General features: G+C 40.3%; 1 protein-coding gene across 1 annotated transcript; it reads right to left on the reverse strand.

Moving 5' to 3' along the window:
* Window positions 1-1602: 1602 nt before the first annotated feature.
* Window positions 1603-15930, reverse strand: bms1 (BMS1 ribosome biogenesis factor). Its single transcript, XM_028431869.1, is given in 24 exon segments — window positions 1603-1994; window positions 2142-2303; window positions 2495-2670; window positions 3748-3895; window positions 4065-4187; window positions 4301-4359; window positions 5290-5470; window positions 6673-6861; window positions 6975-7166; window positions 9504-9583; window positions 9715-9796; window positions 9901-10055; window positions 10364-10465; window positions 10685-11211; window positions 11355-11497; window positions 11849-12039; window positions 12179-12300; window positions 13370-13512; window positions 13594-13626; window positions 13628-13783; window positions 13893-13972; window positions 14798-14988; window positions 15078-15258; window positions 15817-15930. Coding segments are annotated over 23 exon segments (3636 nt in total). The 5' UTR covers window positions 15251-15258; window positions 15817-15930; the 3' UTR covers window positions 1603-1766.
* Between the last annotated feature and the right edge of the window lie 938 nt (window positions 15931-16868).

Consider the following 16868-nt stretch of genomic DNA (forward strand, 5'->3'; position numbering starts at 1 on the left):
AGCGCCCCCTAACGCGCAGCCCCTCTGTTCTGCTTGTCGGATCATGAAAACTGGTAAACTTGTGCGTGAACTCAAGGCGCACAAAATAGTCCCAACAGGCAGTCCACCATTTTGAATTTTGTGGTCATCTTTTCATCACAGTGGCTGTTGCACTGACTTTGTGATGGAGAAATGGATGGGGGTACTGAGGTGTCTACTGGAAGGGGGACCTGTGTGTTTTGGTGTACTGCCCTGCAGGCCACAGCTCATGAACACCTGGACAGTGGGAGAGGGTGTAATCCTCTGTGCATTTCACTTGAGTGTCTACTCTTGAGACAATACACATGTTCAAGATTGTGTACTAAAGTATTATGGTTTGAAGAGAGTGTGGCTTCAAAATGTAACAATTCCATTCAAAACAGAAAGTTGCTGTAACATCTGTGATCTGCCCCAAAATGAACATGCATGTTTGGAGTCCCATCCATGTGTCAAACAGTATTCAGTCTTTGGCACAGCATCACCTACTGGCTACACAAAATGTTGTGCTATATGTTTTTCTGTCTGCCCCTCTGGCCTGTTTTGTGTAGGATTATGAAAATCGGTACACGTGTATCACCTCAAGACACACAAAAAGGTCTCTTGGACCCCCTCCAAATCCAACAGGAATTCCGCCATTTTGAAATTTGTGACCTACTGAACTTTTCACACCCGACATACTTCATCCAGTTGATCCAAATTTCACTGTGTCCACTCATGACACCATAGGGAATAGACGCATTACAAAACTTAACTAAAAGTAGTACGGTGTGGCCGGGGCACCGCCACAAAGTTGACCCTTCGCCATTACACAGGAAGTTACCCCACATACAGTCTTAGCATCACCCACACAGAGCGCAAGTTGTGTTGTTTTTGTTGCTCTTTTTTTGCAGTGGCACACACCGCTGTGGAAGTGGCCAACAGCACAGTGCAAACAAGTGAAAAATTGCTTTTTTTTGGTGCAACTGAATCGCAATGAAATGCTGAAATAAAATTCTGAAAGCCAATTGGCCTAATTAGGCCTTCATAAAAGCACTGCAATTAATTGTATTGTATTTTTTGTATTGTATTGTGTATTTGTTTTATTTACACTGTATAGCAAATTATAAATGTATTTTTGTTAAAATGTCAGAGCATTGTGCAGTGTCATATGAGTGTTAGTAAGGGAATTATTTTAAAGAGAGAAATATATGATTATGTATACACTAAAAAGAGGACCTTTCTTTGAAATGGTGTGTGGTGTTTATGAATACTCCCCTAACTGATTTTGATTTCATGGTTTTTCCTCAACAAACTCTCCAAATTAGTCTCCTGCCATGACTATTTCTTAAAGAGGCGATCATACCAGGTTACATCCACATGCAGCTGGGTTGGGAATTGATTACTCAGGTCTGAACAAGGCCTGAGATCACCTCATTTAAGAAGTGCTTTCACAGAGGTGGTCTGCGTAAGCAGAATTTAGCATCATTCTACAATATCTTACAGATTGCAAAAACTCACATAAACGTAATATTAAATAACAACAGACAATTTACTCAAAGAGCTGCCTGGTCCCTGTGTAATGGGGTATGATCCATTCCTCAAAGGATCATTATCATAGGATTTTATTAAAATAAGATCCAAATGTCAGATACATCTGCTTCATTGCTCATTTCAGTACAATCAAAAAAGATCCTTGTACAGAAAAGGTATGTGTATGTGTATGTGTCTCAGTCTGCTGAGATATCCCTTCAGAGTCCAGATACAGAGACTCAGTCGTCCTGTGGTGCCCCCTTCAGACTTGACCGCTGTTTTTTCTGGTCCATCTGGCCCATGACGCGGTACAGTTTTTTCCGTGCCTCCTTCTGTCTCTTCAGCTTGCCCTCCTCCTGTTTCTCCTTCTGCTGGAGGAACTCCTTGTGTTTGGCATGCTGCACCACATGGGCCTTCTTCCTCTTGTGGTTGTGCACTGTACTCAGAGCATGGAGCAAGGCCATCACCTTTTATAATGGGAGAAGGAAAATCTTATTTTATTTCACTGGGTAGATCGTGGTCATCTTGTTATAGAAAATGTCTGCCATCATTTCTGTTTAAAGTGATAAATTGTAGTTTGTGATAAGCTGCCGCAATGAGCGTGTTATGCTCACCTTCCTCTCATGGGGCTCTCGGATCACGCTGGGCCTCTGGAGGTCTTTGGGTGTCTTTCCTTTGAGTTGTTGCTGTTTGGGTTTGCTCTTGAAAGGAAGGGCCTTTTGGAGCTCCTTGGGGATGTGGAGGGGGTTAAAGTGTCTTTGGGTGCGGGATATGGGCTGAAAGGTTAAAACAGAATGGAGAGATCACAGTAAATCAGAATTAAGTTTAGTGATGTGTATAGAGACAGAAGATCCTTCTCCTAGCACTTTCTGTTTAATTCTTGAGTTTAGAGTTTAAAGTCACTAAGCCAGAATGACTATCGGTAAATTACGTTTAATTAGTTATCAGAGGCTCAGGCTTATTCTACCTTATACAGAGAGTTGGTATTAGGCTTGTTGCGGATGCCCAAGTCATGTTTTAGCTGTCCCAGCGTCCTCATGCCTGACCAGCTGTCTTTCTGGCCCACAGGCAGCAGCAGGGAGGTGACGGGGTTATAGAGCTGAGGAACAGCCACTGGATACCAGGAGCGTAGGAACACAATGTCTGCACAACATAGTCAAATAAAACAATACATCAAGACAAAAAAAAATACAGTCAGGTGCCACACTTATATATACAGAACATTTACAAAAGCTTGGGGGTCAAGCTTTGAGTTTAACATCTTGAAATTCACCAAAATATGCAAGGATAATAAAAACAGATGTGATCAAATATCGCTATACACATGTACTGTATAATGCATGCATAATAGTAGACTGGTGTTTGAAAGTCTATGAACCCTGCCAAATTTTCTATAGTTCTGCTTCAATATGACTTAACACATCAGCTAATTTCTATACAAAGACTAACGGTAGACAAAACCCAAACAGACAAATAAATACAAATAATATACTTTGTAATTCCCTAATATTGTATTCCCATGAGAGGCAGAGTTTAAAGGCCAGATTAGATTCCACCTCTCAGAGGTGTCCTGATGCAAAGGTAAGCATCACAGGGTCCCTGTTTTACTTAAACGACAGTGGTCTATCAAAGTTTGATTTCCACAACACATGTTTCTAGAAGTTATTATGACACAAACGAAGGACACAAAAATGGTTGTTGTTTGTTCTTCAGGCTGGAAAAGTTTTAAAAACTTTCACAAATCCACAAATCCACAGTCAGACAGATGTGGGAGGAAATTCGAAATCTGCTACACTCCCTAGGAGTGGGTTGACCAACAAGGATTACTTCAAAAACAAGCACAAGTTTACAGGAACCCAGTGTAACCTCTAAGCAACTAAGTTTCTTTTCTCACACAGGTGCTGTTGATGTTCATGAAGGTTCACCAAAGGAGGAAAGACACTACTCTGTCTGAATTAAATCTCAAGACAAAGTGGGCAATGCAGCCACAAGACGACAACCATTAGCACATGCCATTCTAAAAATAATGCTTGAAGAAAAACAAAGGAATAGAAAATAGAGATGGAATAGATGATAGATAGATGGAATAGAAAACCAAAATTTTGATCTTAAACCAACAAAACTGTCATGTGAAAAAATCCACCAGCTGTACTGAAGAAATAAGTGGCTCATAGAATTTCAAAACTGTATAAACAGCAGGATAAAACACACAACACTTACCACTCATTAGCAGGCGGTCCTCAAATGTGGCTCTGTAAGCTCCAGGTGGCGTAGACAGTGCCTTCTTAATTTGACCTCTGATGCCTGACACAGTCCGTACAGAAGCACCTTCAAATTTAGCTACCTCCAGCACAGTGTTGAACATGCCCTGTACACAGAGACAGCCATTAAAACCTTCTGCAAACCTTTTTGATGGAGAGCAGACATGTACAGAAAACAGTAAAAAAAAATGTTTTTCAGGTCTGTCATTTCATAACGGATTGTTTACACTGTTTTTGATGACACAGAATTAACCACACAAAAGACAGTTTCTGTACCTTGACAAAGCAGGTGTTCTTAAAGATCTTATATGGGTAACCAATCAGTTTGAGCTTCTTCACTATGGTCACTGATTTATCCAAGTCCAAGACAACGCCTGTGGCTGCTATGCGGAAATTAGCCTGCATAAAGGCAAACGGTCACATTAAGAGTTTGAATTGAAACAATAATGCTGGAATTTTGATCTGTGGTATATTAACTTGTCCATCAGTTAAAAGAGGTGACTAAATCATACCTTAGTTCCTGCTACTGACTGCACAGCCAGAAAGCCAGTGCCCTGTGGTGTGATAGGACCTGAGAGACACAAAGGGAGACAGAATAATGGATATTATATGGGATGGAAGTGTTCATAACAGAATGTCTGTTTTCCTAGTGACATATGCAGTGCTGCTTCAAAGTTTGTGAATGCTTAAGAATTTTCTATATGTCTGCAAAAATATGACCCAAAACCTCCCAAAACAAGTCCTGACAATAATAAAAGAGAACCCAATTAAACTAATCCAACAAAAATATTTCACATTGTCATTTATTCATTTAAAAAAATAGATTCAATGTTACATGTGTGAGTTGCAAAAATATGTGAACCTTTTTAAAGTCAAATTAGAATCAACTCACATATGTAACATTGTAGCACATTGTTTTCTTGAACTAATAAATCTTTGATTGAGTTCATACATACACATAACCCCATACTAATAACGCAGCACAACATTGCAGATGAAGTTTGAGAGTTTGAGTGGTGCTATCAGTGAGTGTTGATGTGTTGAATAATAAGTCAAGATCAAGTAGTGTTAGATGAGCTATCAGCATTGTTTCATTTTGCTGTGCCGGAGCATTGCTTAATAAGATAATAACAAGATGGTGAAAGTTTAGGGTAAAAATGGTAAGTCAGAAAGGAAAGATCTCCAATCCTGCAGTTTTGAATTTCGGTATGTAATTTAAGCACTCTAATTTAAGCCCTGCTAGAAGAACTCAAACCATTTAAGCAACCCAGTACTCTCAAACTTCTGTCCAACACAGCATACACAGCTCTCACTCCAGGCCTGTTAGATGTGACCTGACAGTGACAGCCCACTACAACACAGAGATCCCAAGTAAACTGGGAGGTTTGATTAGATCACACTGTTATCCATGCATCAAAAATGATTATGGTTCTTACTGAATTCGTTAAGGCAAAGCATTAAAAAAATGTATGAGAACTCTAGTGAAAGTGATGTGCTTTACCCCAGATGGAAGCTCCACAATGCATGTGCTGTGGTGTGTATTTGAGGAGCCGGTGGCGTCCGTTGTGATCCTCAATATGATAAAGAGGGATAGTCTGGAAGCGCCGCCATCCTAAGGACAGGATGATGGGGTCCCGTGTCTTCAAGATACGTTCATACCAGCGGTGTTTCTTAAGTCGCATCTGACACACACACACACACACACACAGGTATTTAGATATATCTACTAGGTACAGCATGACAAAAAACACAATATTCCACACAATTTCTGCCAATTGTGTCTGATAACAGCAACACATTAGCCACATTAGTCATGTAATTATATGGTAAACAATTCTCCATGCATTCTACTCGTTTATATAAAAACACATTCACATAAATTACATTCTTAAGTTTAAAATGTCCATCCATGAATTAACACAGTATTTTTAGGCAAATTTGACTGACTGGCATTACACTCTTATACTATACTATTATAGTACTACTACTATTAGTAGTAGTACTACTATTATTATACTATAATAAAGTAAAGTAAAAAAAATATTTTTAATAAAAAGGTGCTGGCTGTGATTTGCACATCTTGCAATCTTCTCCTCTGCGCTGCTTTAGCAGCACCAAGTGTGTAAAAATATTTCAGTATTCTCAACTGGATTAATGAAGCAAACATTCAGCCTAATAGCCCAGGAAGTAAAATAACATGATGCATAAGCAGTTATATTTTTTAGCAGCTGTATGCAGTATATTAACATTGCCCTGAAGGTTAAGGCATTTGCGACCCAGCTGTTTTTTAATGTGGATTTTAATAAACAATATCATTTTCATCTCCATAATGATTGTTGTCTTGTTTGTATCTTAAGAGACACAGATGAAGACTGGAGAGAAAAATGCCCACATGCTGTGAGGTTCATTTAACAAACCCAAGCTGCTGGAAACTGCTGTAATATGCTGTGAAAATGCTTAAGTGCAATTAAGGTATTTACATAACGGGACTAAGTTTGGCATGCTCTACGTGTTTCATTTCAATTAAGGAGTATGGTGATTAACAACAGTTTTATATGGCAGTGTCTTATTTAGTTTAAAATCAGAATATTGCTGTGCATGTAAACTTAGTTAATGAGAATGCTTCATGGCTACATCCTCATTTTAAACCTGCTAATATTAAAAACCATAACTTGTACTTTCTTGTAAAGTACAAGTAAATGTAATCACTTGTGAGGAAATGTTTTACAAATTTATCATGTTCACAAGACGAGTTGGCTGTGTTGTCATGGTGACCATAAACCTTTGACTACCCCAATATAATCCATTATTCTTTCAATTAAGGTTAACAAAAACCCTGCATGACTTGGTGTGTCATTACTTTGGACAAACTGAGTGCACATACCTGCAGATATCCTAGGTTGCCTTCATTGGAGCCCAAGCCGCCAAGGATGATGGGGTAATGGGGGTCAAAGTTGGTAACAAACTCACAGGGTACAGATGAGATTTCCAATCTAATGTACATTCCGGGCCGAAAGCCTTCATACTGTACTCTGGTCTCATCATCCACATCCTCAAACTCTGCTCTGTTCAGCTGTGGACAGAATGCAGGCAAACATTTGTATAATCTCACAGAACCATACTACTGTGTGAAGCTGAGAAAATATGTAAGCTCAATATAATAAGGTACCCAGTGAATTAGCTTACCTCTGCCTGCTTCTGCATCTCAGCCTTCACATCATCAAAGTAAGTAGCATCTCCATCATCGTACTCTGCATCAAACTGCTCCTTCAGTCTGCGTTTCTTCTCCAAGCGTTTGGTCTTCTGGACCTCATCATCATCCACCCTCACCTGGCTTTTTTCACCTTCATCAACATCATCTTCATCACTGCCACTATCCTGCAATTATTGTTGCATGTCAACTCAGAAATAACTGGTCTTCCGTTGTGAGGAAAAACAGGCAAGGACACAATAAGATTCAAAGGCCCTACAGAACATCGATTTTTCTCATTATGGGTTACATAGAGAGACGGAAGACAATGAAATATATCCAGAGGTGGAATGTGAGCTCACCAACATGAAACAACCTATATGGCACATACAACTGTATACAAGTGTATCTGAAGCAACAGTGCCATCTAACCTGTTTCAGAGCAATTTCACTACCTTTATGTATAAGATATAAGTTTTTCATGAGCTTTTATATCAAAAAATGTCTCATAAGGTTGTTTAGTCGATACATTTGTCTCTCCATAACAAGCTAGCAGCAGAGGAGACATGTTTTCATATTTTGTAGAAGAGATTGTCCGGCAATATCACAGCAATGATGCTGGGATAATCTATAACTTGCCAATATGAGTGCTAATATTTAGAAATCAGAAAATGTCATTTCAATAAGGCCTAGTCACTGATAAATGAATCGAAAGTGAGCTTGTTAGAAAGAGATAAAAATCCAACATCTACACTTTACACAACTAATAATAATGTAAATAACCTATGATCTGCATATACACTCAACAAAAATATAAACGCAACACTTTTGTTTTTGCTCCCATGTTTCATGAGATGGACTTGAAGATCTAAACTTCATTCCAGATACACAATATTACCATTCCTCTCAAACATTATTCACAAATCTGTCTAAATGTGTGATAGTGAGCACTTCTGCTTTGCTGAGATAATCCATCCCACCTCACAGGTGTGCCACATCAAGATGCTGATCTGACATCATGATTAGTGCACAGGTGTACCTTAAACTGCCCACAATAAAAGGCCACCCTGAAATGTGCATTTTGTTTCTGCTTTATTGGCGGTCTGGGGACTCAGAACCAGTCAGTACCATTTGCTTCATGCAGTGCAACACATCTTCTTCGCATAGAGTTTATCAGATTGTCTATTGTGGCCTGTGGAATGTTGGTCCACTCCTCTTCAATGGCTGTGCGAAGTTGCTGGATATTAGTGGGAACTGGTGCACGCTGTCGTATACGCCGGTCAAGCACATCCCAAACATGTTCAATGGGTGACATGTCCGGTGAGTATGCTGGCAATGCAAGAACTGGGACATTTTCAGCTTCCAAGAATTGTGTACAGATCCTTGCAACATGGGGCCGTGCATTATCTTGCTGAAACATGAGGTGATGTTCATGGATGTATGGCACAACAATGGGCCTCAGGATCTCATCACGGTATCTCTGTGCATTCAAAATGCCATCAATAAAATGCACCTGTGTTCTTCGTCCATAACAGATGCCTGCCCATACCATGACCCCACCACCACCATGGGCCACTCGATCCACAACATTGACATCAGCAAAGCGCTCACCCACACGACGCCACACACGCTGTCTGCCATCTGCCCTGAACAATGTAAACCGAGATTCATCCGTGAAGAGAACACCTCTCCAACGTGCTAGACGCCATCGAATGTGAGCATTTGCCCACTCAAGTCTGTTACGGCTGACGATCTGGAGTCAGGTTAAGACCCCGATGAGGACGACGAGCATGCAGTTGAGCTTTCCCTGAGACGGTTTCTGACAGTTTGTGCAGAAATTGTTTGGTTATGCAAACCAATTGTTTCAGCAGCTGTCTGAGTGGCTGGTCTCAGACGATCTCGGAGGTGAACCTGCTGGATGTGGAGGTCCTGGGCTGGTGTGGTTACTCGTGGTCTGCGGTTGTGAGGCTGGTTGGATGTACTGCCATATTCTCTGAAACGCCTTTGGAGACGGCTTATGGTGGAGAAATGAACATTCAATGCACGAGCAACAGATCTGGTTGACATTCCTGCTGTCAGCATGCCAATTGCACGCTCCCTCAATGCTTGTGGCATCTGTGGCATTTTGCTGTGAGACAAAACTGCACATTTCAGGGTGGCCTTTTATTGTGGGCAGTTTGAGGTACACCTGTGCACTAATCATGATGTCAGATCAGCATCTTGATGTGGCACACCTGTGAGGTGGGATGGATTATCTCAGCAAAGCAGAAGTGCTCACTATCACACATTTAGACAGATTTGTGAACAATGTTTGAGAGGAATGGTAATATTGTGTATCTGGAATGAAGTTTAGATCTTCAAGTCTATCTCATGAAACATGGGAGCAAAAACAAAAGTGTTGCGTTTATATTTTTGTTGAGTGTATGTTGAGATGCAAAACAGTAACCATGCTGCTGCTGACAGGTAAATTATTTACTTTAATTCCACAACTGACAGTGACTGTGGAGAAAAGTATGTTATCATACCTCAGCTTGATCCTGCTGTTCAGTTTGGCCCTTGTGGATTTCTCCTGTTTCCAAATCTTCAAAGTCCCCATACATCTCCTCTACACAAAGCAAAGCAAAAGAGAGACATATGTAAGTCTCCAACACAACACAACAAAATAGCAATAATTACATCTAATAAATTCCAAAGTTACCACCCCAGACTAAAAGTTCTACAGTGGACTCTTCCTACCGTCCTCCTTGAGCAGGGTAGCTGCATCTTGGCCATCCTCCCATTTCCCTGTTACAAAACAATCCCTGATCGAGTTTAACATCTAAAAAAAAAAAGAGAAAAAATATTAGAATATTGACCCAACACATAACATACCCTGAAATATCAATAGTCTCTGTATCAACAGCATGTTATGAACAAATGTACCTCTTCCAAATCCCAGTTGTGGGAGGTATCAGGGTTGAAGCGGGAACAGTCCACAGCATTGGCTTGAAACTTTTTGCTTTTCTGAGGACGAGTGACTCGAAAAAGCCCTCCTAGCTCCTCCTCCTCCTCCATCTCCGAATCATCTGCCTCAACAACTGCCGAACAGAGAGCAAATAGACCAGGCATCAGCTAAAATCTGATTTTCTGATCTGACGCTTTTCTTACAGTTATTTTCGATTAACAGTAAACCTAATGGAACCTAATGGATTAATACACAGCTTTTATTAGTTGCAAGGACAGCAGGCTGGGTGTAGCTGCCACCTACATTTTCAGCTCTGTGTAGAGACATTACTCCTCTTTGTATGACGTGATTAAAGTGACTATAAACCAACTTATAGTGCCTGAAACATTATTACAATGGTGTAATTGAATGTGCACCATAGAAATTAGTCACTCAGGATACCTGAACCATAAACCAGTTTTCTCAGATTGGGGGCAGCTTCTTGGTGTCGTAGAAATGCTTCTGATGCTTTCTGTTGCAGACCCTCCTTCCATCTCAGGGCACCTAGGAATAACAATATGACAGAAACATAAGAAGAGGGATCCACAAAAAAATAACTACAAGGACAACTATTTTAGTACCACAGGTACATCCTGCTTTGTGGCAGGAAGACAACCCTTAAGCGGAGTTGTTTCTGGTCATTAAAGTCTGGGAAAGCATTCAGTTGATATGTTTTTCTGTTACCATAAAACCTAAATTTTAGAAAAAAAAACAAGTATTTACCAGGCTCCTCTTCCTCATGCTGGTGTTTCCTCACTACGTCTTCAACTGCTCTGCCCTCTTCGTATTCTGGCTCACCTTCTGATTCATCCTCATCTTCTTCCCCCTCTTCCTCTTCATCATTACTCTCTTCCACCTCCTCTTCAGAACAATGCCCAGAGTCTCCTGCTCGGCCAGCTTCTCCCTCCTCTTCACTCTCCTCACTCACTTCCAAATCATCATCACTGTCCGCGAACACCGGTATCTCTGAGATCACACCCTTATCTTCTGCCCCCTCTGCTAGTTTCACTTTCTTCAGAGGTGGAGCGCCTCCTGTTGCATCCTTTCCAGATTTGGCCCTTGCCTCTTTGAGAAATGTGGTTATGTTATCATCATCATCATCATCATCATCCTCTTCTTGGTCACTTTCTCCACTGTCATCATCACCGGACCCACTGACATCATCTTCCTCCTCAGTGAAGACCACCTTCCTTCTCTCTCTCTGTGTGTCAGGATCCCAGACTTGTTTCTCTTCAAATCTCTGCTGTTCTCTAACACATACACACAAACACACACACAAGAGGTGTAGTATCTTCCAAATACAATTTTCTATTACTGTTCCTTTGGGTTAACTGTGCATGCACAAGCTGTAGCTTTGGAAAAAAAGAGAGAATGAAGTGTACAGCTGTCTTACTGGCTGTGCTCATTAATGTCTTCCAAATCCAGGGTGGCAGAGCTGCTGAACAGAGACACCTTACTGGCAGCCATCTTGGCATCCAGGGTGGCATGAGTGTCGATCAGAGACTGGACCAGCTCTGTGGTTGGCCGCACATCCTCCTGTAACACAGTATGTAGAACTCATTTCAAATATACCTGGCACAGCAGGAAGGAAATAAACATTTAGATGACTTCAAGGGATGATCACACATTAGTGTCGAATATCGTGTCTGGTGAGGAACTACTAAAAGCTGAAGCAGGGACTTTATGATGCATAGGAGAGAGTGGATTGTTAAGTTAGCCTGTGCATAGATAGTGATACACAGATCAAGTTCATCAAGTGCCTAAACAAGGTGCCAACTGGTTGTGTGACAAACTAGCAGCTTGTCAGACTCTGCACACACATTTTAACAGGTCCTAAGCCAGACTACAGATATGATTATGACAACACACAATTTAAAGCATACACACCTGTTTCTGCACATGGTTAGCAGGTAGGTCAATATAAACGGCATCTTTGTCATATACAACGCCCCCAACCCCAGCCATGGGTGCATAGAGCAGACGCTCCTTCTCGTTCAGTGCCCTCTTTTTTTGGGCATCTGGCAGCGCACACGGGTCTGGCAAAAAGTTCACATCTGCCACCTGAAAGTCTCCAACACCTGCAAAGAGGACAATGTAAAAGATTTATCGTGTTTACACATTTTAAGAGAACTTGCTTATTCTATTTTCATGAAAGTTTGCTCTGGATCGTATCAGCTGGAACAAAATCCAACATACTATAACAGAATGTTTGTGTACCTGGGATGTGAACCTGGGTTTTGTTTTTCAAATGTGTCCCTCTCAGGTAGCCATAAAGTGACACAGTCCGGTCACACTTGGTGTCTGTCCTGACTTTTTCAGGGTCAGTTAAGTCTTCCATGCTGCAGAAAAAAATAAGGCTTAAGTGACTACACAGGTAGTGTAGGTGTGTTTCAAAATGGTGTGATTAGTAACAGTAATAAAAACATGATTACAGTTTCACTCAATCCACAGCTTAACAAGCCAACACCTTAACCTTTAGTGTATTTGGCCTTGGAGTAACAAAGTCATCTTAGGCAAGCACTGATATATAATGAAAAATAACCTTACATTTAGAGGATTAATGAGCTCCAAATATTGATTTTGATGCAAAATTGTTTTTAAAATAGAGAGACATTTCTCAATCATTGTCAAGCATATTTAACAGGTGATACTGCTTCTCTGTTTCAAGCAGGACTACACTACAGACTGCACGTTTGCCCCTGCACATGATGAGACAGAGACAGTGCATCCCTCTGTTTAAAAACAAACAGCTGCCAGGTGTGTGGAATAAGTAGCCTGACCAAAAACATGCAGAATCTGCAGTGACATTTGTAGTGGATTGCCAAACTCAGGAGCCCAAGAGAGAGGCAGTAAGATTTTGACATGGGGCTGTTATTATTTGATCAGATATAAGAGTAACATACTAGTCTAGTTTAGACTAGTAAAGTTATTAAATACTAATAACTTTACTACTATCATCGGATTGATTGTGATCAGGAGCAGCCATCTTTAAAAAAAGACAGTTGGCACATTGTTTGGAGAAATAGAGAGATGAAGTGACATTGTCTCACATTGTGGTTTTCTAGCACTATTAAAAAACAATATTATAATGTAAATGCTGAGAACGACTAAGTTTTTAATTAACACTGCTTTATATACATTTATTTAAATTTATTTAGAGCATACAATACATCAGGTATGTGCATTTAAATGGAAAAAAAATGCTTTTTTCCTCCGGAAGCCAAAAACCCTGAAGAAAAAATTAGGAGTTTAGTCATAACTAATACTCATTCATCATGGGGAAGTCAATGTATACTGTAGGTAAGAAGCTGACCCACAATTGTTTTCAGTAACCTGAAAATATTGTTGTTATTGTCAGAAAAATTGAGGTCAACAGTTAGCCTCTTGCAGTCCCAAGTTACCACTCACCGGTCAACCAAAAGATAAGGGTGGGAGGTCTGCCACACCAGAGGACGAAACTTCATGACAGAGATAAACCGGCCAAGGTTCTTCACCTCTTGAGTCTGATATTCACCGTACACCATACCAGAAAGATAGAACAGCTTGGCACCCTGGGAGGTTTAAAATTAACAGTCAGTTAATGTTTGTAATTATGGAAACGGGGACACTTTGTGTAACATTTGTGTAATTACCTGGTACACCTCAGTCCAAAAGCGATGTTTGAGGTTTTTTTTTCGTCTTTCTCAGTGTCTTGTTGTTTTTGAATGAATCCAGGTGAGTCAGCACACCCATAATACGAGGGAAACCATGTACCTGGCAGATGTTGAGAAACTCAAATGTCTCCATTTCAAATCCAAAGCTGGCGTCGATCAACATTAAAACCTAAAGATAAAAAGGAAAAAACTATGTATTATACAGTAAAATACTACAGCATATTGGTACCCTATACTTCCCATCTCCTTCAAACCAGCTCATTGCTAAAAGAACTTACCAAGTCAGCAACCTTGGCAAGGTCAATCATTGTGTTTATGTCATTGTTACATTCCATGAAAGTCAGGCGACGCTTCTTACCTAACAATGACAAAACATAAATTAGGTGCATAAATAAATGTAAAAATTAATAAAGTCTTAAGACATTGGGTCAAGAGTTTCAATCACCGTGACTGCAAAAGAAGAATTAATTCCATCTGGGCTTAAAAATGCATTGCATTGCATCCAGCTAGTCTCGATTGCGTACTGCGCCGGACAGCAAAACAGAGGTACTCACAAGCATATTGGATCGGTGTGCATTAACAGCATCTACTGTAGGAGAGCCAGCATATTTTTTTTACCTGAACTGTGATATAAGATATATATCTTGATTGTGACAAAAGAAAAGCAGTGTTCTTTTTAGAGAGCAGTGAATTTCTCCTTGCAGCTCTGTAATGCACACTATGGCTGTTCAGTGTTCTCCTGATGGTGGATTCATCAACATTAGCCAATGAGAGAGAGGCCTTTAGCTGCTTGGAGGTGGACTTGAATTTCCTCCATTTGTACACAGTCTGTCTGTCTGTGGACGAGTGGAGTCCAAACTCTTTAGAGATGGTTGTGTAACCTTTTTCCAGCCTGATGAGAAGCAACAACTGTTTGTATGATGTCATACACTTCTACAAACACATGTTGTGAAGATCAGATTGTGATAGATCACTGTTGTTTAAGTAAAGCAGGTCACTCACTGACTGCAAACACTTTTGAAAAGACAGATTCTAATTTGTCCTGTAAATAAACTGTAAATCCAAGAGATTAACATACTTTTGACGTGTGAAAATCAGTCTTGGTAATATTTATGCGAATATTTGAAACGTTTCATAAACAGTAATGATGTACTTTTTTATACGGTTGAGCGGTCAAACTCACCAGAGACGATGGTTACTGGGCCACATATGTCTCCGAGCTTTTGCCGGGTGAAGTTTTTTATCAGACAGCGGATCAGGGTGCTCTTTCCCACCTTTGGGGGCCCAACCACTACAATCACAACAGGAGGAGGTTCCAGAGGAGTCCGGTCTACAAGAGGGATGTGGTGCTTTTTGGTTTTTATGTCCTGGGCCCTTTAGCGAAATAGAAAACATAATTACTGTAAAAAAACATGGTTGTTGTTGTGTTACAGCAGTATGACTATGATTAAGTCGTCTCTGACCTGTGGAAAGTTTTGGCCATGCGGACAGCGGATTGAACCGCAAATGCTTTCGGGTTGCGTTTCCGGTCATCCTCCTCCCTGAAGGCTCCCTGTTTCCTCAACTTCTTCTTCTCTGCCTTTGGTCCACTGTGTTTCTGTGTATGCCGCTTCTGCTTTTTATCTTTCTCCTCCATTCTGACCACTGAGAACAACAAATACAAAACGTTCAAATGACAGAATTATCAGTCTAATATGGCGTAAATGTTTACTGGATAAAGTATCACCAAATAACCTTGCACCTACTAAAGCACGTTAATATTGAGGCGAGGATGCAGCACTGCTCCTAGCATACACTTAGCTCACTGAGCCAGCTAATATCTTATACAAAGAAGTTCTCTAAAACACTTGATACGTCCCTGACGATTATTTTAGTAGCATTGAAGTATATTCTAGCACTACATGCCCACAATATGTTTCAGTATATTATTGGTTGTGAGCCGATGGGCTGCTGTTTTCATTTCGTTATATAAATTCTACGCCGGGAGAAAAAATCGAGTCGAAAGGCAAGTTTGAAGTTAGAAACCACATGGGGATTTTAAACGCACGTCGACTGACAATTTTCAGACTATTAGCTCTGTGAGATAACAATACGGAGACAAACTGTAAAGTCCATTTCATTTATTCTATGTAAAAACAAAAGCTTCAAACTGCTGCACCGCTACTGTTCAAACAATACAAACAATGTTTGTCTGAATAATACCTGATAATTACAGCAGCAGTCTGCCTCCACTCAATGGCTGTTTTTCTCTTTTCTCACATGTGTACATGTGACCCCCGGCCCGGAAGTGTAACGATGTGTCACGTTGAAGCAGAGTAAGAACAAAGGAAACTGAAAAAAGGTTCCGGGCGGGCTGCAGTAGATTCGACAAAGTAAGCATAATGTGGTCAGTTATCGTTAACTAACTTGTGTAAACTAGCCCCAGCATTTGGCAACAACTTCACATCGCGAGAATTATTTTGTGGATGATTTGACAATGCTAAAGGTAATACATAGCCTAATTTTTGTGGAACAATTGTCCTTAATAAATGACTTCCACTGCTGTGTTGCTCAGCGCTCTGAATACTTTGACCCACACGGACATGCTTATTTTCGCCCCTCTGTTACCAGTATAGTGCAGTTATAGATGTCACCACTTGATGGTGCCAGCCAGCAGACAAATTCCATCCCTAAGTTCTATGATGAACTAAATAACCATCATTTACTACTTGACGGATTAATTCCAACATAACAAAAGGCACAGGAATAAATACAATTCTAGTACCCGTGAAGGAGCCACTGGAGAATACTTAATGTCCAGTGTTTATGAGGATGACCCGAATCCTTGTCGTTTAATAACAGATCTTACCATTGTAATTACAATCACTGTCGTCATCATCATTGTCATCTCCTTCACTGTCATGATTGTTATCATTAGCTACATGCTATGAAGTCTTCAATAAACCCTGAGCTGCCTTTGAACTTCTCCTCTTTAACATCAAGTGGTTGTTGTTGTCTGGATTATCCATTTACACCATTGTCCTAAATCATTGTCACTGGGCTGATTGCATCTGGCGTGGGCAACCTGAAAAATGATCATGACTGAAGACTGGAGAAAAACTAACAAGAATGATTACTTACATATTACTTTTAGAAAGTAATGATCTTTCTTTTTTGATTGCCATGATTATTCCAGCGTTATTAATAATAATATTAAACAGCACAATTACTAGCAATATTTAGTATATTACAATATATAAAGTGTGGTTGTTGTG

Source organism: Parambassis ranga, chromosome 19 (genome assembly GCF_900634625.1).
Source record: "Parambassis ranga chromosome 19, fParRan2.1, whole genome shotgun sequence".
In the NCBI taxonomy this organism is placed as follows: domain Eukaryota; kingdom Metazoa; phylum Chordata; class Actinopteri; family Ambassidae; genus Parambassis; species Parambassis ranga.